The 23,512-nt window shown below is 41.2% G+C and overlaps 1 protein-coding gene across 1 annotated transcript; it reads right to left on the bottom strand.

The window, feature by feature from the left end:
- Positions 1-2,666: 2,666 nt before the first annotated feature.
- LOC149461103 (EF-hand calcium-binding domain-containing protein 1-like) lies at positions 2,667-19,259 on the bottom strand. Its single transcript, XM_089678809.1, has 4 exons — positions 18,895-19,259; positions 13,798-13,948; positions 6,090-6,218; positions 2,667-4,432 (listed from the first exon to the last, which is right to left on the bottom strand). The coding sequence occupies exons 2-4, from the start codon at positions 13,940-13,942 to the stop codon at positions 4,371-4,373; spliced, it is 336 nt and encodes a 111-aa protein (XP_089534935.1). The 5' UTR covers positions 13,943-13,948; positions 18,895-19,259; the 3' UTR covers positions 2,667-4,370.
- Positions 19,260-23,512: the final 4,253 nt, after the last annotated feature.

Genomic DNA, 23,512 nt, shown 5'->3' with positions numbered 1-23,512 from the left:
ACCTGTTATCGGCTTTCAAACATTTTTTTGCAATTCACTAAAAAAACCCTACTAAAATACTGCATGTGTTATTTTTTTAAATGATGCTGTAGTTTAATAATGTGGTATGTTAAATTCAGTGGCCGCTGGAGTCCTTCACAGCCACTGAATATCTGGTTGTTAAGGAGCTGGCGGCCACTTCATCCTTAACAACCATGACTCATCTGCTATTAGCAGGCCAGAAAAGCAGGGGGTGCAAGGCAGCTCTCCCCCTAAACCATGCCAGGCTACATGCCCTAAGCATGGATAAGATGCCTTGGAGGGTATTTTTAGTGTCAGGAAGGTGATGGAGCCGTCATATAGTGGGAGCCAAATGCTGGTGCGGGTCGAGTTTTTCTTTTTTTCTGTGCGGGTCGGCAGTCAGCATTCACCATGGTTGAAGCTAGATTTACTTTCGAGACATTTTTGTTTTTTTGCTTTTTTTAATAAAGGACATGTCAAAAACTGTCTCTGTGTTTTTATTTTCTTTGCACATTATTTTTGGTGAAGGAGTAGGGGAACTATGTGCCCCTACTCATCTACATAGGGAGGGCCTGGGATTTGGAGGCGCCTTGTTAAGGAGGGCTTCCAGATTTCAGTAAGTCACCCCCCACACCCCCACAACCACTGGGACAGGGTTGTGGGGAAGAAGCCCTTGTCCTCACCAATGTGGGGGCAAGGTGCTTTGGGGGAGAGGAAGTCCTCCCCAAAGCACCCCCGCCATGTTGAGGGCATGTGGTCTGGGGGGTGGCACGTTTTTAAATACTTTTTTAATGCTAGCACTTCTTCTGTCAGCATATGTCAACACATATGGACCACTCAAGTGCACAACAATAAAGGGCAAGGTATAGAGAACAATGTACAAGAATCATATGTTTGCATAGCAAGAACATTTTGAAAGTTATTTACATTCAAACACGAGCAGATGCAAGTACAATTAGTGTGGATGAGTAAGTCTTCAAATTAGGATCATACAATCCGGTACTTTTTTAACAAAGAAAAAAGGCATTCAACATCAGTGCATGTTGCATGAAGGTATCCAGTAAGCCCTGAGTGGGGTATGCAGTATGGAAACTGAAAAGAGAAAAAAGAGGGTAGGCCAGATTTCCATCCTTCAAGAACATTGAGGATACTTGACGAGAGAAGAAGAGTAGAGAGAACAAAGAGAGGGGAAAATGAGGGAAGGAATTGGAGGAGACAAGAGAAATATGACCAGGGGTAGGGGAAGGGAAGAGAGGAACCGTGAAGGCCATCCATGGGAGTATATAGGGAGGTATCAGCACATGGAGACTATCACTCCCTTCACAGCTGCAGGAAATATGGTGTAATTGAAAGAGTGGGGAGTACTCAAGCCAAGGTTAACAGATTGAGATTAATTTGTCCTGGGCGTCCTCCAGTAAATAACAATTTTTCTATTACCCTTTATTATTCTTTTCAGTCTTTCTTACTATATACCTTCCTAAACTTACTTTATAAAATAGTCAGTGACTACTTAGCAACCATCAGCTAATGAGATAATTAACACTTTGCTCAGTATGTTTAATAAAATATAACATTAAGAGTGCAGTGGTCAGGAGTACAACAAATGTACAACAAAGTATACTTAGTGTAGGGCTCAGAAGTGACTAAAAGACAGGGCACAGGGCTCAGGGGTGCATATTGCAAAGTATACATTTCTCAGGATCCCATGCTGCAGATGGTGCAGGCCTCAGGGGTACAAAGTGAGGGGCTGCTGTGGAAAAACAGATTAACTCTTTGATGTTGAGACTATTGCAGCAATGGTAGATGAGAGGAGGGAGGTGGTGCAGAATAACCCCCAGCTTTCTGTCCTGAGTATACTGCCGAGAATCCCACGGGTGTGTAGGAGTCCTCAGTGTTGGCTGCTGGCTCAGGGACAAATGCTGCTGGAGGAGATGGGGCCATGGAATTGGTGAAGTTGTGTAAATCCCCCGTCTCCTCCACTCATGTGGGAAGTCGCAGGTAGGGTTCTGCATTCCAGCTACCCTGAGAGACCCACTGCTACTTGCAACGTCAGAAGCCTACAGAGATGTGAAATACTCACTTATTCTGCATCTGACTGATGACATCTTCTAATGCAGAGAGGAAGAAGATGGTGGAAGACTTCCTCTGCTGGCTTCTGCATTTAGAAATGGCAACTGCGAGTACAGGACCAGTGTAAGAAGTTGTTGGCACAATAAATAAATAAATGTATATATATATATATATATATATATATATATATATAAAACATCTAAATTGCATATATTAGCTTCAAACATGAACCTAAAGAGGACCGTGAAGTATTCCAACATGGGAAGGAAACAATATTAAACTCTTGTGTCAATCATATATGTTTGGGTATCCAAACCTATGATTTGCATAAATGTGAATGTTTTACTTTTTTACACTGTAGGGATCATTACAGTCCATTTTATAAAAGGCATTACTACTTCTCAATACAAACAAGAATGTTGTTTCTATGGTGATATATACTACTGCAGCCCAAGGACATGAAAGACACAGGGGCTGAGAAAAAAAATGACTTCCATGTGTGCATTGTGCTGTGAAATTGGTATTACTTTAACAAAATGCACATTAGAGATATAGGCAGAATTCTACGCATAGATCACAAGCCACACGCAGAGAGGTAGGTTTGTCAACAAGCTTTAATCAAAATGTAACAGATGTTACAATTTTAAGCATTTTTATGCATATTTGGGAATACATTTTGTTCTTGAATAGGCTACAGAAGCATTTGAGTTGCAGGATTGCTGATTCAAGGACTCAATTATGACATGGATCTGGCAAGTACAGAAAAACACTACCTGATAGATAACTATTTTGAAAGATATGTCATTTTTGGTATCCATTTTATTTTTTCATATACATAACATTGACGAGTTAAAGCAGTATTAAACACAAGAACAAAAATCAAATCCTAAAATATGGTGGCTGCATTAGCTGTATTTTTCAAAAAATTGTGACAAAAAATGACAACTTCAAAAAAACTCTTCATGCTTCTTACTAAATACCTTAGACTGTCTGCTTTTCAAAAAGGGGACATTTGGTGAATATTTGTACTGTCCTGCAATTTGGGGGATTCAAGAAATCAGATAGGCCATCAGTACATCAGGACTGATCAACTTTCAAATATATATATTAGGGTTGCACCGATACCGATTATGGTATCGGTGCTGATACAGAGCATTTACAGGAGTACTTGTACTTGTGAAAATTCTCCGATACCTCCGATGCGGTAAGATTTGAGTCCATACAAAACGAATGGGATCAAATCGCACTTCAAAGAGTCGCATGTGATTTGAACAGGAATGCATTGTGATTCCTGTCCGAATCACATGTGGTTCCCTGCTGTTCGGTGCAGTGCGATTTGAGCCATACAAAATGAATGGCTCAAATTGCACCTCACCCACAGGGAAAACACATGTGATTCGGACAGGAATCGCACATTTGAGTCCATTCAGTTTGTATGGGCTCAAATCACACCATAAAGGTATTGATATTAGGTATCCATGAGTACATGAGTACAAGTATCAGTACTCATACTCGCTGATGAAAAAAACGGTATCAGTGCAACCCTAATATATACTATAGTTTGTAGACACTATGACTTTCACAGAAATCAATTAATATACACTGATTGGGATTTTTTTTTTTTTACAAAAGACATGTAGCAGAATACATTTTGGATTAAATTTATAAAGAAATTAGATTTTTTAAAAAAAATGTTTTATTAGATATGTTTTATAAGAGAAAGTAGAATTCTTTTCCCCAAAAATTTTCTTCTTTTTCATTTATATAATAAAAATGTAAAAACCCAGCAGTGATCAAATACCACCAAAAGAAATCCATATTTGTTTGAAGAAAAATGATATAAAATTTCTTCTGTGTAGTGTTGCATGACCGTGCAATTGCCAGTTAAAGTAGCACAATGCTGAATAACAAAAATCGCCTTGGTCTTGAAAAGGGTAAAACCTTCTGGAGGGCAAGTGGTTAATAGGTTAATAGTAAAATAATCACCTCTATTGATGGCTGCAGCTCTTCTGGATCAGAGAATTGGATGAATCCTCTGTGCTTGAGTACTAAAGAATAGTACGGAGGGGGCGCCACCATATGAGTCTAGATTTTTATTAAAATGTAAGGCTAAAACCAACATGCACTCACATGGATAAAGTAAGAAACAGGCACAACAATCAATCCTGTGGACATCTGCAGGGTTCGTTAGCGAAACTGCTAGGTATAGGAGAGTCGCACCTTGTGGTGCCCCCTGTCCTATTATTCTTTAAAAGCCTTCTGTTTCTTCTTAGTAATGATGTTCTGAAGTTAATACTAGCCTAAGGAATAGCAAATACCCAGGGGGCATCTTGAAATTCCTTTTCTGATAGAACATGGTCCCCTAGAAAAGAAAATATAGGCAACATTATACATAGAAGGACAAATATGTACAAGCATTGAAAGTTAAGACTTGTTCACACCAGCCTGCACATTGATCGGGAATGAATCAAAGTGGTGTGATCACTATGCCAGATATAAGTGATCATGTGCAGACTGGAGGCTTCAATGATAAAAACCTTTCAACCTCCACCTGACATTGCAGATAGCAGTGCAGCTAGAAAGTGGCTGTTTATTTATTTAAAGGAGAAGTACAAAAACAAAAAAAACAAACATCTATATTCAACTCTATGCTGCAGCATTGGTCTGATGCTGCAGCTGTCCCTGCTGGCTCTAAGCCCAAGAGCAATCACATCACTCAGTTCTTAGTCCTCTTGGAGCTATCAGTCTCTGCTCCCTGCTCTGCACCTCCAGCACTGACTGGAGCACCAGGCTGGCAAGGGGACTGGAATATCTGGCTCCAGTTCTGAGCCACACACTGTGAGATCAAGCTAGCTGTCAATCAGACATCTGCGTGGATCCTGACAATATGGTCAGGATCCTTCAAGAGCCTGGAGAAATTTTGTGATGTCAGTAGACCGCAGACTTTACCCCACTGTCGGCTATTTCTGGGTCACAGGAGATCAAAAGCATGCACACTCCTGTTCCCCAGAAGAGAAGTAAGTAAGTTATGGTCATACCCACATGGAAGAAAAATATATTTGAAATATTTGAAATACTACAATTTTGGCCCTATTCAATATATTTCAAAATATATTTCAATAAATATATATATATATATATATATATATATATATATATATATATAAAAATAAATATATATATACTGTATGTTGAAATGCATTTTTATTACAAAATATATGAAAAATATTTTTAAAAATACATATATATGTTAAAATGACTTTTTATGTGTAAAAAGAAATCTGAAGAATATATTTAAAAAAAATATTTTTCATATATTTTGTAATAATTAAAAAATGCATTTCAACATGCAATATATATATATATATATATATATATATATATATTATAACACAGTATTTATATAGCGCTAAAAGGTTTGCTCAGCACTGTGCATTATAGTGGGGGACAGAACATGAGACAATACAGTAACAAAACAAAACAAAACACGAGGGGTTCAAGGGCCCTGCTCTTTCCAGCTTACAATCTAGGAGATATATATATATTTATTTATTTTTGGAAAATATATTGAATACAGCCAAAATTGTAGTATTCTAAATATACTTGGGAAGAATATTTTTAAAATATATTTCAAATATATTTTTCTTCCATTTGGGTACTAACACTATAATTGTCAGATACAATTACAATATCAAAAATGCCTTACTTAAAAAGCAAAAAGAAACATTTTTCTGTGCATTTATCTGTCTGTATTAAAGTCAAAGCATGTTTTTTTTTCTTTAATTAAAACAGTGTACCAAAAATGTGCCTTCTATGTCATTAAAAAATAGGTGTGCAAATTGGATACAACATTTTTGTGAAATTAACTGATATAAGCTGACGCAGCAAAATTGGGCCTGACATCTAATCATCAATGATTTCTGGCCATACAGTATAATGGTTAACTGACTTTGGGAGAAAGTGTATAAATAATAAAAAATACTTTGGCTTTTCAAGATAATTAGTAAAAAAAATCTTACCGTTTCTGTCAGCACTTTTAAATGGTTCATTTGCATCATCCATCTGAGTCTCTGTGACATTTGACAGTTCAGCCAGTGTTATAACACCATCTTTGTTCATATCATATAAATCAAAGTTGAAAGGTAGAGCTAGAATAAAAAAAAAAATCCTTCTTATAAACTACTTTAATCATCAAGAAGAATATGTAATTTTCCAGCTACTTCTTTCTATCATTCTCTAGAAATGTATCTTACAAAGTATTCTTTTTGTACTTTTACATGGGGTTGTAAATGAAACCATTGGTTAACAGAACACATAGAAATGTATGTAAATTTTGAATCCTGACATGATAAAACTGTAAGTCCTTGGGCCTGGCCCATCAAGCTACCCTAGTCTGAAGAGCAGATGCCTTCTTTGTTGGTACTCTTTGTCTACAGTAAGGCTTCCTTCACACGAGCGCTTGTTCTCCTGCTTGTAAATACATGTTTTTTTAGTTTCAAATTCCAACACTCCTGGCACAGAGATCAATTGCGTTTGTACATTGTGTTTATCTGCAATTACGTGCATTTACATGCGGTTGCGTTTAGTGGTGGTAGTAAATTTCTGCCTTTTCTATAGCAACTGTTTATTTATTTTTTCTTTGTGCCGTGATTAACTGCGTTTAAGTACAGATAGCTGCGGTACATCGCTCCTGGACGCTGTCAACTTTATTTTTCCTATTTGCATAAAACCGTATGTTATGAAAATGTTTCTTAATGCAGTGTGTGAATGGAGCCATAGGGATGCATTGTCTACATTTTACTGCGGTAAATAAGTTCCTCTAACCGCAGCTAAAAGCTGAAATCTAACCGCCCGTGTGAAAGGGGCCGGAGTACAGGCTGCAGACAAGCCAAATGTAAATGCTGCAATGTTTACTCTAGACTAGGCATATGCAGGGCAAGCTGACAACTCATGGGGCCCCCGGGCAATAGGGGATCATGGGGCCCCTGTGTCCTTGCCCAAACTCAAAAAAGCCTATGAAAAAGATACCAGGGGCATCTCATGGGGCCCCCTACTGACCCTGAGCCCTTGGGCAGTGCCCGAGTTTCCAAATGGTCAGTCCGCCCCTGGGCATGTGATTACATCTCACAAAGGATAAAAAGACGGAGGTAAAAGGTGATGTTCCCAGAGTTCTCTTCTATCCCTAGATATATTTAAAATGCTTAACAGCTTCCCGTCTGGCCACTGTAGATAAATGGGAGCTTCCTAGATTTGAGAGGGCATATTATTATTAACCGTTTAAGGACTGCCCTATTGCAGATATACTGCTACAGGGTGGCACCTGTGCACAGGATCACGTATATATCTCTTAGATTGTAAGCTCCCAGGAGCAGGGCCCTCCTAACCCTCTTGTATTATGTTGCTGTATTGTCTCCCGTTATATTGTAAAGCGCTGAGCAAACTGTTGGTGCTATATAAATCCTGTATAATTATAATATATGTGATTTTGCCATTTCCGGGTAGGGGGTGTGCGTGAGCCATGAGGGCGCCCTACCCACGCCGCCGTTTATAGCCACAGATGTCAATCACCGGGTCCCGGACGGTAATTACCCGCCGGCACCCGGTGATTACCGAGCATCTCCGACAGGAAGATTGTTTTTTTTACAAACAATCTTCCTCCCTGTCAGCTCAAGCACATTGGTCTGGATGGCTGTGCACAGTACAGCCATCCCGATCAGTGGGCTTACAATGAAGAACACACCCCCCTGCCCCCTAGTAAAACACTCCCAGCACACAGTTAACCTTTTGATCGCCCCTCACATTAACCCTTTCCTGCCCAGTGCCATTAGTGCCACTCATGTGCGCCAAGGGCTTTCTTTCTCAGAAAATAGGTGCAGGAACTCCCTTTTTCCGAGTCACCGTTTGTCTCCACTCTCTACCCAACTCTGAGCACCGTTCCTTGGTTCCTCACAGTACCGCCCAGAACCAAGTATCAATTTATATGCAATTTATTAATGATAACAAGAAAAGCAGTAAAATATATACCCTTCAGCCAGCAACAATGGACCTCCCCAGCATTGCATCCCATTGCTTCCCGTCTGGCCACTGTAGATAAATGGGAGCTTCCTAGATTTGAGAGGGCATATTATTATTAACCGTTTAAGGACTGCCCTATTGCAGATATACTGCTACAGGGTGGCACCTGTGCACAGGATCACGTATATATCTCTTAGATTGTAAGCTCCCAGGAGCAGGGCCCTCCTAACCCTCTTGTATTATGTTGCTGTATTGTCTCCCGTTATATTGTAAAGCGCTGAGCAAACTGTTGGTGCTATATAAATCCTGTATAATTATAATATATGTGATTTTGCCATTTCCGGGTAGGGGGTGTGCGTGAGCCATGAGGGCGCCCTACCCACGCCGCCGTTTATAGCCACAGATGTCAATCACCGGGTCCCGGACGGTAATTACCCGCCGGCACCCGGTGATTACCGAGCATCTCCGACAGGAAGATTGTTTTTTTTACAAACAATCTTCCTCCCTGTCAGCTCAAGCACATTGGTCTGGATGGCTGTGCACAGTACAGCCATCCCGATCAGTGGGCTTACAATGAAGAACACACCCCCCTGCCCCCTAGTAAAACACTCCCAGCACACAGTTAACCTTTTGATCGCCCCTCACATTAACCCTTTCCTGCCCAGTGCCATTAGTGCCACTCATGTGCGCCAAGGGCTTTCTTTCTCAGAAAATAGGTGCAGGAACTCCCTTTTTCCGAGTCACCGTTTGTCTCCACTCTCTACCCAACTCTGAGCACCGTTCCTTGGTTCCTCACAGTACCGCCCAGAACCAAGTATCAATTTATATGCAATTTATTAATGATAACAAGAAAAGCAGTAAAATATATACCCTTCAGCCAGCAACAATGGACCTCCCCAGCATTGCATCCCATTGCTTCCCGTCTGGCCACTGTAGATAAATGGGAGCTTCCTAGATTTGAGAGGGCATATTATTATTAACCGTTTAAGGACTGCCCTATTGCAGATATACTGCTACAGGGTGGCACCTGTGCACAGGATCACGTATATATCTCTTAGATTGTAAGCTCCCAGGAGCAGGGCCCTCCTAACCCTCTTGTATTATGTTGCTGTATTGTCTCCCGTTATATTGTAAAGCGCTGAGCAAACTGTTGGTGCTATATAAATCCTGTATAATTATAATATATGTGATTTTGCCATTTCCGGGTAGGGGGTGTGCGTGAGCCATGAGGGCGCCCTACCCACGCCGCCGTTTATAGCCACAGATGTCAATCACCGGGTCCCGGACGGTAATTACCCGCCGGCACCCGGTGATTACCGAGCATCTCCGACAGGAAGATTGTTTTTTTTACAAACAATCTTCCTCCCTGTCAGCTCAAGCACATTGGTCTGGATGGCTGTGCACAGTACAGCCATCCCGATCAGTGGGCTTACAATGAAGAACACACCCCCCTGCCCCCTAGTAAAACACTCCCAGCACACAGTTAACCTTTTGATCGCCCCTCACATTAACCCTTTCCTGCCCAGTGCCATTAGTGCCACTCATGTGCGCCAAGGGCTTTCTTTCTCAGAAAATAGGTGCAGGAACTCCCTTTTTCCGAGTCACCGTTTGTCTCCACTCTCTACCCAACTCTGAGCACCGTTCCTTGGTTCCTCACAGTACCGCCCAGAACCAAGTATCAATTTATATGCAATTTATTAATGATAACAAGAAAAGCAGTAAAATATATACCCTTCAGCCAGCAACAATGGACCTCCCCAGCAACAATAGACCCCTCCCTCAACAGAAGATCCCTCCCAGCAAAAATTGACCCTCCAGCAACATAAGACCCACCCCTGCAACAATAGATCCCCACCAGCAACAACATATCTCCCTCAGCAACAATAGAAAAAATAGATCCCCTCCAGTGAAAATAGATCTTCCAGCAGTTAGCATCAATTGACCCTTAAACAGAGCAGCCTTAATCCTCCTCTTCTCGGGTCCCTGCTGGCGCTCCTTGCTCCTCCCCCCTTCTGAGTGCCCCCATAGAAAGCTGCTCTATGGGGACACTCGTGTGGGTTTGCTCCTGAGCTACGTTCCTCTGTCCATCCGCCTCGCCCTCCACGCTCCCTCCTCACAGGCTGTGACTGACAGCAGCAAGAGCCAATGGCTCCCACTGCTGTCCCTGAGCCCTTGAGAAGAGAGAGAGTGGAGAGAACCACTGCTCTCATGCATAACGCTGGATCAAGATGGGTCTAAAATAAGCATTTGGGGGAAGGGGCTTGGGGGAGAGAAGAAGGTAGAAGGTTTTTGTACCTTAATGCAGAGAATGCATTAAGGGAAAAAAACCTTTTAGTTTTTCAACCACTTTAAGTATGACCAAAAGAAAGCTCTGTCTGTCTAAAAAATGGTATAACATGTTTGTGGGACGTGTTGTATGATTAATTGTCATTCAAAGTGTGACAATGCTGAAAACTGAAAAAATGACCTGACTAGGAAGGGGATGACGCAGTCCAGTCTTTAAATTAAGTGGTTAACTATTTTCTAAATCCCGATTGCCTCTCGGGGGATCAGGAAGGAATTTTTTCCCCTGCAGGAGCAAATTGGATCATGCTTTGCTGGGTTTTTTTTTGCCTTCCTCTGGATCAATGGTGGGTAGAGGATTATTACTTTTTTTTTTAATGGTTGAACTGGATGGACTTTTGTCTTTTTTCAGCCAGACTAACTATGTAACTATGTAAATAATTTTTCTCTTTTGAAGTCACTGTGTCAGTGTAACAATTTTTCTCCAATGATAGAATAGTTCAGTCCAACAGCAGTCATCCAACATCTAGGAAGGTTTTATAGCTGAGCTAGCTCAGATCTCTCCAACCTCCATATTGAAGAGGGATTCCGGCCAGGAAAAACATTTGGAGAACATTGGAAGTTTCCATAAATAAAATGTAGATTATGGGGCAAACTGGTCATTTGGAGAACATTGGAAGTTTCCATAAATAAAATGTAGATTATGGGGCAAACTGGTCATTTTTTACTTTAACTCCCTGGCGCCTACAGTACGTGTACCTGATATAAGCAAATGTGCTGAGAGCGCGTGCCCTGCACAGTTACCTGCTTCTCACAGAAATCTCCCAGAGATCAGTAGCTTTCTGATCATGTGACCGTTGCGACCGCCAATCATGGCTGTCACATGACCCTAATCCGCATGCAACTTCCCGGTGTCAGAAACCCCTTAAAAGACCAGGAGGCACCGGCACCAAGGGGTTAATATTTTTTTCTTGCTTGCCACTTTGACCATCTATTCTTTATAGATGGGCCAATTATCCTAAAAAGGTTTATTATTTTACTAATATGGCTATTATCACAATTATTTCTCTGGATAAACTCTATTTTAGTTTCTTAGTTAATCACTTCTTCCATAAGTCATTAAAACTGGCCCATTTCTGTAATGTACTTTTCAACATTTGACCTTACATTAAATAGAAACTCAAAATTCCAGACTTGAGTTATGAGTATCAAATATGCCAAACTATCTCCTAGATTGTAAGCTCCAAGGAGCAGGGCCCTCCTAACCCTCTTGTATTGAATTGTATTGTTGCTGTATTGTCTCCCTTATATTGTAAAGCGCTGAGCAAACTGTTGGCACTATATACATCCTGTATAATAATAATAATAATACTTAGGGGAAGGGGGGTGCTTCAACTTGAGATAACATATTAGATTAATAAGAAATGAAAAGAGAGATTTCTGTCTACTCAGTTGACTTCTTCAAGGAAAAAATATATTTATTTGATAATTATATCAAATATACTTCATTACACTTCATTTTATGGCTTGGTGTGTTCACAACTGCTCACTACCAGCAGTTTTTTTAATTCTTTATTTTTAATGTTTGCATCCAAAAATGACAGCAATGACATAGTTATAGTCATTTGTAAATCTGTCATCATCGGAGGTGGCAAATAGAAGAGTAGTAGATACAGCGTAATATTTGTATAATACACCACTAATTGAAGGGTGTTTTCTGCAACATTAGAGAATGTGAAGGAAAAACTGTGTGGTGCAGCAATGAGAACTTGTCCATGCTGCAACATGGGGTATACATGAATTTAATTGGTGCCATTTATCAGCCATACTGTTCGAGCTGGAGCTCAACAAAAGTTTTTAGATATTTTCCTGGGAGGAAAAGGGAGGTGGAGAGGGGAGTTGTTAGGGAAAGCGAGGGGGGGAATGAAAAAAAAATGTGAGGGGAGAGGAAAGGAAAAGTGGCTAAGTGGTTAGCACTTCCACCTGGCAATACTGGGAGCGTCGGTTCAAATTCCAACCATGACACCACCTGCATGTTCTCCCTGTGCCTGTATGGGTTTCCTCTGGGTACTCTGGTTTCCTCCCACACTCCAAATACATGCTGGTAGGTTAATTAGATCCTGTCTAAATTGGCCCTAGTATGTGTATGTATGAATGTAAGTTAGGGGTCTTAGATTGTACGCCTCTTGAGGGTTAGGGACTGATGTGAATGTACAATATATGTAAAGCGCTGCGTAAATTGACGGCGCTATATAAGCACCTGAAATAAATAAATAAACTGAGAGGAGGGAGGGGGGAGGCAGTGGGGGCAAGTTGTATTTGCTGGCTGAGTGTGGGGATTGTAAATATTCAAAGATAATGTATGTATTCCCACTCCAAGCAGTTTTACTTGTGATCCAGAAAATTCAACCTGTCCCTAGCGGACCAAAGGGAGACTAGGCTAACCCTGTAAAAAGATTATGCTTTCCCATCTGCAAGTGCTGAACTCAAAGGCCTCATTCACACTGGGTGTCGCCCTCTCTTCTAAACGCCTCTCACCTGGCAGGAGAAAAGGAGCATCAAAAATGCCGCCAAAGCATCACTTTTGCAAACACGCATAACACCGCACTTTTACAAACACGTTTAGGCGTGTTTAAGTGTGTCAAGCATTTGGCCAGTTATTCATTTCAATTGCCAGGATATTAAACTGGTTTTAAACTTCAGACATTGAATATGAACAAAGCATATCCCCCTATAGTACTTGCACTTGTCTCAATTAAAAACAATAATAGTAGTTAAGCGCTTCCTAAACACAATTAGGCAGCGCTTACCCACATGGAAGAAAAATATATTTGAAATATATTTTAAAAATATTCTTTCTAAATATATTGACATATATTTGAAATGCTACAATTTTGGCCATATTCAATATATTTCAAAATATATTTCAATAAATATATATATACTGCATGTTTGCATTTTTTATTATAAAATATATGAAAAATATTTTTAAAAATATATTTCAAATATACTGTATGTCTTTAAATATATAAATCTATATTTTTGGAATTCATTTAAAAATATATGTAAAAATATGTTAAAATAACTTTTATATGTTAAAAAAAATCTGAAGATATATATATATATATATTTTCAGATATTTTGTAATAAAAACACATTTCAACATGCAGTATACTGTATATATATATATATATATATATATATATACATAGATAGATAGATAGATAGATAGATAGATAGATAGATAGATAGATAGACTCGCCTGCGTTGCGAGATATTTTGTGCCTTTTGGAGGGCCTACACAGCTTGTTGTATACCTGTTCCCTTGTTATGCATTGTAACAATAAAAATATTGCAACAGATAGATAGATAGATAGATAGATAGATAGATAGATAGATAGATAAATAGATATGTGGTACTTTACTTACCAACTATTACAAAATGGGGATCTTCAGCATTAAACTGAGCTGATACAATATCATTGCCATGGTCTGAATGTGACGCCATAGGAAAAAGACATGCTGTGTGAAACAACAATATACCGATATTTGCCAACAATATTTTTCTCTCCATATTTGTCTGTAAAACAAGTGAAATGAAAGTTAATTCTAGCATAAAAAATAATAGCAATTATAATTTCATAATGTACGAGGGGCATTCAAACAAGGACTTTTATAAATAAAAGAACAAATTTCAAAGAGTGGAAACTGAATTTATTTTTTTACATACTCCCCTGCTATATTTATACACTTATCCCAGCATTTAACTAATGCCTGGAAAGATTCGGTATAGAAAGACTTGTCAGTACGACTGAGCCATGCTTGGACATTTGTGAATGATTATGTTCACCATTATCACAAAAAGATTAATCTCTTGTGTAAATTCACAACAGGTTATATGTCCATTATCCAGGACCAGGCGTTCCAGGCACTGAATGTTCATAGGAATGACTGTTGTTGGCTGTGATCCACTGCGGTTGGGATCGTCACTGATGGATGTACGGCCATCTTTGAAATGTTTACATCATCCATATGTCTTACTGTGGCTGAGCGTCTCTTCACCACACGCTGTTCCATGTACACACTAACAACTAACTGTTGTCTGCCATCTTGATTAACCACTTGCCTAACAGGCACTTATACCCCCTTATTTACCAGGCCAATTTTCAGCTTTCAGTGCTGCTGCACTTTGATTGACAATTGCGCGGTTATGCAACATTGTACTCATATGAAATTTTGATCATTTTTTCTCACAAATAGAGCTTTCTTTTGGTGGTATTTAATCGCCACTGGGTGCTTTACTTTTTGCGCTATAAACAAAAAAAGTGCAAAAATTTGAAAAAAAAAAAAAGTTTCTTTGTTTCTATTATAAAATGTTTCAAACAGGTAATTTTTCTCCTTCACTGATGTGCGTTGGTGAGGCAGCACTGATGGGCACTGATAGGCGGCACTGATGGGCACTGATAGGCAGCACTAAAGGGCACTGATAGGCAGTACTAATGAGGTGGCATGGATAGGCGGCACTGATAGGCAGCACTAATGAGGTGTCACGGATAGGCGGCACTAATATGCAGCACTGATAGGCGGCACTGATGATGGGTACTGATAGACGGCACTGACTGGCATCACTGCTGGGCACTGACTGGCGGCACTGACTGGCACAACCGCTGGGCACTGACTGGTGGCACTGACTGGCAGCACTGCTGGGCTGCACTGGTGGGCAGCATTGGTGGGTGGGCACAGGTGGGTGGCACTGGTGGGCACAGGTGGGTGGCACTGCTGGGCACAGGTAGGTGGCACTTCTGGGCACAGGTGTGTGACACTGCAGAGTGGCACAGGTGGGTGCATTGCTGGGCACAGGTGGGTGCACTGCTGGGCACAGGTGGGTGATCTGCTGGGCACAGGTGGGCGGAGCTAGTGGGCGCACTGCTGGGCACAGGTGGGCGGAACTTGTGGGTGGCACTGCTGGGCACCAATCATCAGGGCACTGATCATCAGTGCCCTGATGATCGGTGCCGATCCTCGCTCTGACAACTGCCGGTTCTCGGCAGTACTTTCCTTGCGATCTGACAGCGTGAGGAAAGTGCAGCCGAGAACCGGCAATTGCATTTCCCCGTGATCAGCGTGTCATTGGACACCGCTGATCACATGGTAGAAGGCCGCTGTGATTGGCCTTTTACCACATCACATGATCAGCTGTGTCCGTAGGACACAGCGATCACGGAGATCGCCGGGTGCGCGCCCCCTGGGGCGCACAGGAGAGCGCGTTCTGGGAGGACGTCATATGACATCCAACCAGAACTGGCCGGCCGCAGTGCAGCCGTCATTTGGCTATCTGCGGTCGGCAACTAGTTAACGGTCTCTGGACTGGCCCGTGATGTGCACCACCTGTATACCTGTAAAATTAAAAGTCCTGGTTTGACTTGAACGCCCCTTGTATATGTTAGAAAAAATTTGTGGGAATGGAATATCAAAACTTCCACTGCAGCTTTGTTCTGTCTACTGTAGTCTGTAGTCATCTACTGCTGTCTATGTGTGGCAAACCATGTCATGTCAAGGAGAAAGAGTTGCTCCGGTCTTGTTTAAAGTGACAATATCCTTATTTCATGGTCCTGTAATCTACTTTTTATAAAATTGTTACTGTGTCCTCCCTTCTTGCTCCTTCATGAATGCCTGAACCTCTTCTTTTTTCCCCTAACTTCTGTTTGTTTGGAAGGAACCGTGCATGTTAGTTGTGGTCATGTGGTCATAACATATAAAGCCATTTATAACTCTGCCCCAAATTACATCAACAATCTTGTCTCCAAATGTCACCCAAACCGTACTCTCCGCTCCTTGCACGATCTCCTGCTCCCTTGTCTACTCCTCCTATGCTCGTCTCCAGGACTTCTCCAGAGCTTCTCCATCCTCTGGAACTCTCTACCCCAATTTATCAGACTATTGCCTACTCTGCTCACTTATAGGCGATCTCTGAAAACCTATCTCTTCAGGGAAGCCTATCCTGCCCTCAGCTAATAATGGAATCTTCTATTCCTCCTACCAGTCCATCCCCCACAATTACTACCTTTTGTACCACTAGCTCCTCCCTCCTAGATTGTAAGCTCCAAGGAGCAGGGCCCTCCTAACACTCCTGTATTAAACTGAATTGTTGCTGTATTGTCTCCCATTATATTGTAAAACACTGAGTAAATTGTTGGCGCTATATAAATCCTGTATTATAATAATATAATAATAATAATGTGTATTGCTCTATGCACACTCCAAATCCCATAGCCCCTAGTTCATCTCTGATGCAAGCAAAAGAGGAGGGTGGCTATGTTCCTACCATGGACAATGTACAGGCGGTCACATCATGGCAGCAAAACAAAAAGGAAATATTTGGGGCGTGCTGAGAGCAATAGAAGGTATTTTTTGAGTTAGGAAAGCATTCATAACCAAAAAGCTTCCCGTTCTTTTCTCATTCTCTTAATACACCCATTAACTGTCAGTTTCTGTTTTTTTAAAACTTAAATCATCCATTCTATGTTTTTGAAAAAAAGATACTCCATATCCTCACAAGAGTGGTATTATTCTTCTATACAACAGATATACTCCACCCTCCTGAGCCCATCTCTCATTGATGGATTCTACTGCAAACACCTGAGCTTTGGAATAAATCTCTTGGTTGCATTTAGTAAATGAGAATACATGGTTTCTTATACAGTATTGTATTATTGCATTTGTAGTATTATAAAACAAAAAGATCCTTGGATCTTTAGGTAAGTCAATACCATTTATATCCTACATTGTCTGTGCAGCTGTCCTCCAAAATTCTTGTATTTTTGCAGTGGGTTTTGAACATATGTACCATAGGCTTAAGGAATATAGTTTGTTTGTTTTTTCTCCTTCTTCATCGGGGTGTGGGGAGGGGGGGGGGGTGATTTAGGGGAATGTAGAGGTATTTCCTGAGATGAATATTTAAATATGTTGTTATAGTATTTATTTAATATATAAGGAAAACATATAAAGATTTTATATATATATATATATATATATATATATTCATTTATTTTTTACTAAAAATGTTTTTACTAAGCTTAGTTCTATTTTAACTGTGTATGAAAGTTAGAAAATTAGATACTGATATTCTGTAAATATTTTTTAATCTAAACCACTTATACTTTTTTTAACCAGTTGCCGACCGCAGATAGCCGAATGATGGCTAGTTCTGGGAGGGCGTCATATGACGTCCTCCCAGAACTCGCTCTCCTGCGTGTCCCCCAGGGTGCGCACCCGGCGATCTCCGTGATTGCTTGGTCCTACGGACACAGCTGATCACGTGATGTGGTAAAAGGCCAATCACAGTGGCTTTTTACCACGTGATCAGCCGTGTCCAATGACACGCAGATCACAGGGAAATGCAATTGCCGGTTCTCGGCTGCACTTTCCTCACGCTGTCAGATCGTGAGGAAAGTACTGCCGAAAACCAGCAGTTGTCAGAGCAGGGATCAGTGCCCTGATGATCGGTGCCCAGCAGTGCCACCCAACTCTGCCCATCAGTGCCACCCACCTGTGTCACCCACCTGTGCCCATCAGTGCCAGCCACCTCTGCCCATCAGTGCCACCCACCTGTGCCCATCAGTGCTGCCAGTCAGTGCCCAGCAGTTGCACCAGCCAATGCCCTGCAGTGCAGCCAGCCCTGCCCTGCAGTGCAGCCAGTCAGTGCCCAGTAGTGCTGCCAGTCAGTGCCCAGCAGTGCCGCCTATCAGTGCTGACTATCAGTACCCATCATCAGTGCCGCCTATCAGTTCCACCTATCAGTGCTGCCTATCCATGCCACCTCAGTGCCGCCTATCAGTGCCCTTCAGTGCTGCCTATCAGTGCCCATCAGTGCTGCCTATCAACGCACATTAGTGAAGGAGAAAAATTACCTGTTTGCAAAATTTTATAATAGAAACAAAGACACCTTTTTTTTCTCAAAATTTTTGCTCTTTTTTTGTTTATAGCGCAAAAAGTAAAACACACAGCGGCAAGTAAATACCACCAAAAGAAATCTCTATTTGTGAGAAAAAAATGATAAAAATTTCATATGGGTACAATATTGCATGACCGCGCAAATGTCATTCAAAGTGTGACAACGCTGAAAGCTGAAAATTGGCCTGGGCAGGAAGGGGGTATAAGTGCCCGGTAGGCTAGTGGTTAAATAGTTCTAGATTTGTGCTAAGCGGTCAGCTTGAAAATAATAAGTCCTTAAAATCTGATCATGGTGACTATCATCAATCAAGGCCCACCGTTTCAGGACAAAATGAAGAACTCCGCATGATGCTTGTTATATGCACAGGATAACAAATAAGAAACAATATTTATATTTCCAAAATGTTCTAAAAAAGAAAAACAGTTGAACAACTAAGTCAATGTTTGGTACAAACACGCTCTTTCATTCACAGTGAGGGTGACCTCCAGTTTTGTATCTCTCAGCATGGTCAGCTGTATTTCCAACGTAACATTTTGTTCCAAGTACAGTACTCACTGAAAAGAAAGGTTTACCTTAGGTTGATGTCTTGTCGCTTTTTCCTTTTTTTAGTTCTGCCAGTGTTTTTCATGAGCGGAGAGCTTGCTTTAGAAGTTCTTCCACCTAAGTGTGGAGGCTGAACAGATATTGCAGCTGGCTGTTCCTAGTACTCGGGAAAGAGGAGGGTGATGATTAGGGAGAGGTTAGGAAGATCACAGACTGTTCTTTAGAATCCTTCAGGAATCCAGTACCCTGCTGCTTAGCCTTTTAGTATTGTACATGAGATAAATTAAAGAGGAGAGGTAGCTTTCAGATATCTAAGTTATATAGATTATTTTTTCCTGTGCTTCGAAAATATATTTTAATATCAGTAACAGTTATTTTATGAGGCTCCTTACTCTTCAAGGTAAATTTACAGACTAGTATGGTAACGCAGAAAGCAACTTAAACATATTAATAAAAGTTAAAACATTTCTTTATACATCAAAATAAAGTGATTGTATGCATTTTATGTGTGCTTTTATATTTTTATGTGTGCTTTTATTTGTTCATGTGTGTTTTTTTAAACACATTTCTATGCTCAAAATTTAAAATCATTATATTCATTTCTAGATTGTATTTCATGCCTACTACTAATAATCAGAATAATCTTGAAGTTTGCAAAGTTACTTTGTGGAGATTCCCATGCATTTACTTTCTGGATATCTGTGACACATATTCTCTATGCCCTATGGTTAGGCACTGCTGTGTCACACAGTTCACAGGGCCTGCCATCTGAACTACATAGGTGCTGAGAGGAGGAGATTCAGGAGGCTGAGTCAGTACAGGAATCACAGCTTGCAAGCAGCAAAGTACCACGGGATATGTAGTCCTTAGAAATTGAAAGTAAAATGCAGAGGAGAAGCTTCAACGCATACAAAGAAACCGGGAAGTTGTGTAAAGAGATGCCCAGCAGACAGGCAGCACTCAAGACATGAAAGGAGATATTTTAAGTACCGTATTTTTCGCTCCATAAGACACACTTTTTTCCCCCCAAAAAGGGGGGGGAAATGTCAGTGCGTCTTATGGAGCGAATATGGAGCGGCCAGTCCGGTATTTCCACTGCCGCCGTGTCAGAATACCAGGCCGGCCGCTCAGCTCTGCAGCAGGACCTTATGGAGATGACTGCTGACCTTTGGGGAGGTGGGGAGCGGGTACCTGAATTTGACAGGTACCCACTCTTACTTCCGCGGAGTTGTTCTTTGACCTTACCTGTTGCTCTATCCAGCGGCGCGCTGTCTTCCTGGCTTCTGTAGTGTGGGTGCTGGGCTTGACAGCCGGGTGCCAAGTGCGCATGCGCAAGAAGCGGTGCTTTTTGTGAATGGTAAGGCGGTACCTGGGACACATGACAGATCCCAGAAGCCGCCGGACCAATCACAAAGCGCAAGTGCTTCTCGCTCATGCGCACTGGGCACCCGGCTGTCATGCCGAGCGCCGACACTACAGAAGCCGGGAAGACAGCGCACGGCTGGATAGAGGAACAGGTAAGATCAAAGAACAACTCCGCGGAAGTAAGAGCGGGTACCTGTCAAATTCAGGTACCCGCCCCCCCCTCCCCAAAGGTCAGCAGTCATCTCCTGTACTGTCCACAGTCTCTGGTCATCCCTGTGCTGTCCGCAGTCTGTGGTCATCCCTGTACTGTCCGCAGTCTCTGGTCATCCCTGTGCTGTCCGCAGTCTCTGGTCATCCCCTATACTGTCCGCAGTCTCTGGTCATCTCTGTGCTGTCCGCAGTCTCTGGTCATCCCTGTGCTGTCCACAGTCTCTGGTCATCTCCTGTACTATGTCTGCAGTCCATTAGTTCAGAATTTTTTTTTCCTGTTTTCTGCTTCTAAAACCTAGGTGCGTCTTATGGTCAGGTGCGTCTTATGGAGCGAAAAATACGGTAAGTATTTATTGGATTGTCAAAAATTACTATTGTTTGTATTGGTATTACAATACAGATGTTATAAAATGAAAGTCTGTGATGGGACCATAGAACATATACAATATACTCTATATTGCCTAAAGTATTCATTCGGGGGTTGATCTGGCGTGAGGGAGCAAATCTCTGCTCCTCTATCAAGATGGCTGTTTTCATGCTGAGACACTGTGCAGAACAAGGCATGGTAAGTCAGTAATGGGGAAAAAAATTGTATGTATAATTGTAGGGGAAATTGCAGGTCAACAGCAGAGTGCCTAAGTGGCTAGCACTTCCGCCTAGCAGTGCTAGGGTAATTTGTTCAAATCCCAACCATGGCACTACCTGCCTGGAGTCTGCATGTTCTCCCTGTGCCTTTCTGGGTTTCCTCCAGGTACTCTGGTTTCCTCCAACACTTCAAAGACATGCTGGTAAGTTAATTGGCTCCTGTCTAAATTGGCCCTAGTATGTGTCTGTATGAATGTGAGTTAGGGACCTTAGATTGTATGTTCCTTAAGGGTTAGGGACTTATGTGAATGTACAATATATATGTAAAGTGTTGTGTAAATTGACAGCGCTACATAAGTACTTGTAGTCAAATAAATAAATAAACCTTATCAGTGAGTAGCTGCTCCTTCCTTGTCCAGTCAGAAGGTGATCCAGAAAGTACATTGGCAGCAGCCATTTTCTCCTCTGGTCAACCTACAGATGGGTGATAACCACTACCTTGATTTCATGGGTGGAAAGGTGTCAAACTGAGAATATGGGGGATGCTTACTGTACATATCAAACTGATAATGTGTTTGTAGGATATAAACAGTGTTTTGCATACCTTGTAACCTCCATTTTCACATTTTGTATTTTTGCATCTTAGAATTTAAATTGAATTTATTGTGATTGTATGTTGTTATTGATGTTGCTGATTATCACAAAATAGTTCATAATGTCAGAGTTGAAAAAACATCTACATTGTTTTCCCAATCATCAGAATTTAGTTATTTAAAGGACCTTAAGACACCCCCTGTGATACCAATAAACCCATTATTAAAAATTGTAAGAATGTGGTATAACTGCCTAGAAAGGCCAACCACCAACGTTTTTGATTAGGCAAGAGGGTCTTACCCAGTAAATTAATCAAGAGGCCAAAAGTAAATCTGAATCTAACTAAGCCCTGGTTCACATCTGTGCTGTCAATTGGCAATTTGCACGGGCATGAGAGCCCATTTTTTTGAATGGACTCCCGTGCCCTGGGACATGCAGGGAAGAAGTCCCTGCACTACTTTGGAAATCGCAGCCCGCACGGGAACCGAGGATTCCAGTATGGCGGTGATTTCCAGAGCGGGCAGCGTGCCTTTAGAATTAATAGCACCCGCCCACAGGTCCTGCATTCCTTTATATGGGTGGTGCGGCTGCAGGCATTTGTGCGGGTCCCACAGCAGCACCACCCACACAGATGTGAACCGAGGGTAAGAGATCTATATCTGAGATATGAGGAACTGTCCATATTTTACCACAATCATGGGATGAAAGCCATTGCTGAAAAGACAAGATCAAATATTGCTAGTAAGTCGATATCATATATCGAAAACCATGTGAAAGACACACCAGACAATTGACAAAGTTCAGATGAACAGAATTACTTTGGCCCTAATGCAAACTATATGTATAGTACAAAACCAACACTATACTATAGATCAACTAGGGTGGTGGTAATATCATGTTTTGGAGACATTTTCTAACAACAGGGACTGGAAATCTGGCCAAGCTGAAGAGCAATAACAATAGAGACAAAATCCAGGGCAATTAAAGTCAAAAACATGATTTAGAATTAAAAATACTTGAGATGGGAATGGAAGTTCACTTTTCAGCAGGACAATGACCCTAAACACACAACCAAACCTACATTAGAATGATTAAAAATCAAAGTTCATTACATCCCATCCTAAACCTTTTGTAAAATAAATTTTCTATGTACAAATTTGATGCCCTCTGTCCTGTTCAGCAAAAATCTAGCCAATAAAAAACCCTACGTGGGCTTGAATCCCTTGCTCATTATTGGGCTAAATAAACATTTTATACATTTAGTACATCCCCCCCTATACTGTACATTTACAGCTGAAGTACTGAGAAAACAGCTACCAACAAACAGCCAGTCTTTGCCCAATAAAGACCATAACATTAATTTATGGACTTCACTAGAACCTATAGATCTGACTTTGCATGCCTGAATTTCTGGGGTCTTAAATAGTTGCAAATGTTCTTTTAGATGTTCTTTAATAATTGCAGATGCATCTAAAGACCTTCACTGTGTCTGTCAAAATAGAGAACATTTATAAAACAGTACTTAAAGCTTTCTGTGAAAAATGTTCAGTACGTCTCTGCAATGCATGCTCATTTCCCCATGTTTTTTTAATTCTTTCAAGTATTTTATTCAGGTTTTGAGACAGTACAAAAGCATAAACATTGAACAGTGAAACCTTGACAATGTTAACATACGTTACGGCAGGTGGGACACATGCCCCTGCATGAGAAATAGGTACATTAAGTTAGTAATTCCACAGCATAGGGATATACAACCACAGAATAAGGTGGGAACAAGATAATTTTCCTCCCCCATAGCTCTACCAATATCGTAACAGATCTAGCTGAGTGTAGCACTTATTTATCAGGGGAGTTTAGGCTATGTGGAAGAACCACCAAGAGTGGGGGCTACTG

Source organism: Staurois parvus, unplaced genomic scaffold, assembly GCF_062004578.1.
Source record: "Staurois parvus isolate SC_StPar_1 unplaced genomic scaffold, SC_StPar_1.0 ptg000209l, whole genome shotgun sequence".
Lineage (NCBI taxonomy): Eukaryota > Metazoa > Chordata > Amphibia > Anura > Ranidae > Staurois > Staurois parvus.
The sequence above is the reverse complement of the archived record's forward strand: the minus strand, read 5'-3'. Positions and strand labels throughout refer to the sequence as shown.

Coding starts and splice junctions, on each gene's coding strand:
- LOC149461103 (XM_089678809.1), bottom strand. CDS start 13,942: ATGGAGAGAAAAATATTGTTGGCAAATATCGGTATATTGTTGTTTCAC. Junction 6,219..13,797: donor TCCCCATTTTGTAATAGTTG/GTAAGTAAAGTA, acceptor TTTTTATTCTAG/CTCTACCTTTCAACTTTGAT. Junction 4,433..6,089: donor TAAAAGTGCTGACAGAAACG/GTAAGATTTTTT, acceptor TTTCTTTTCTAG/GGGACCATGTTCTATCAGAA.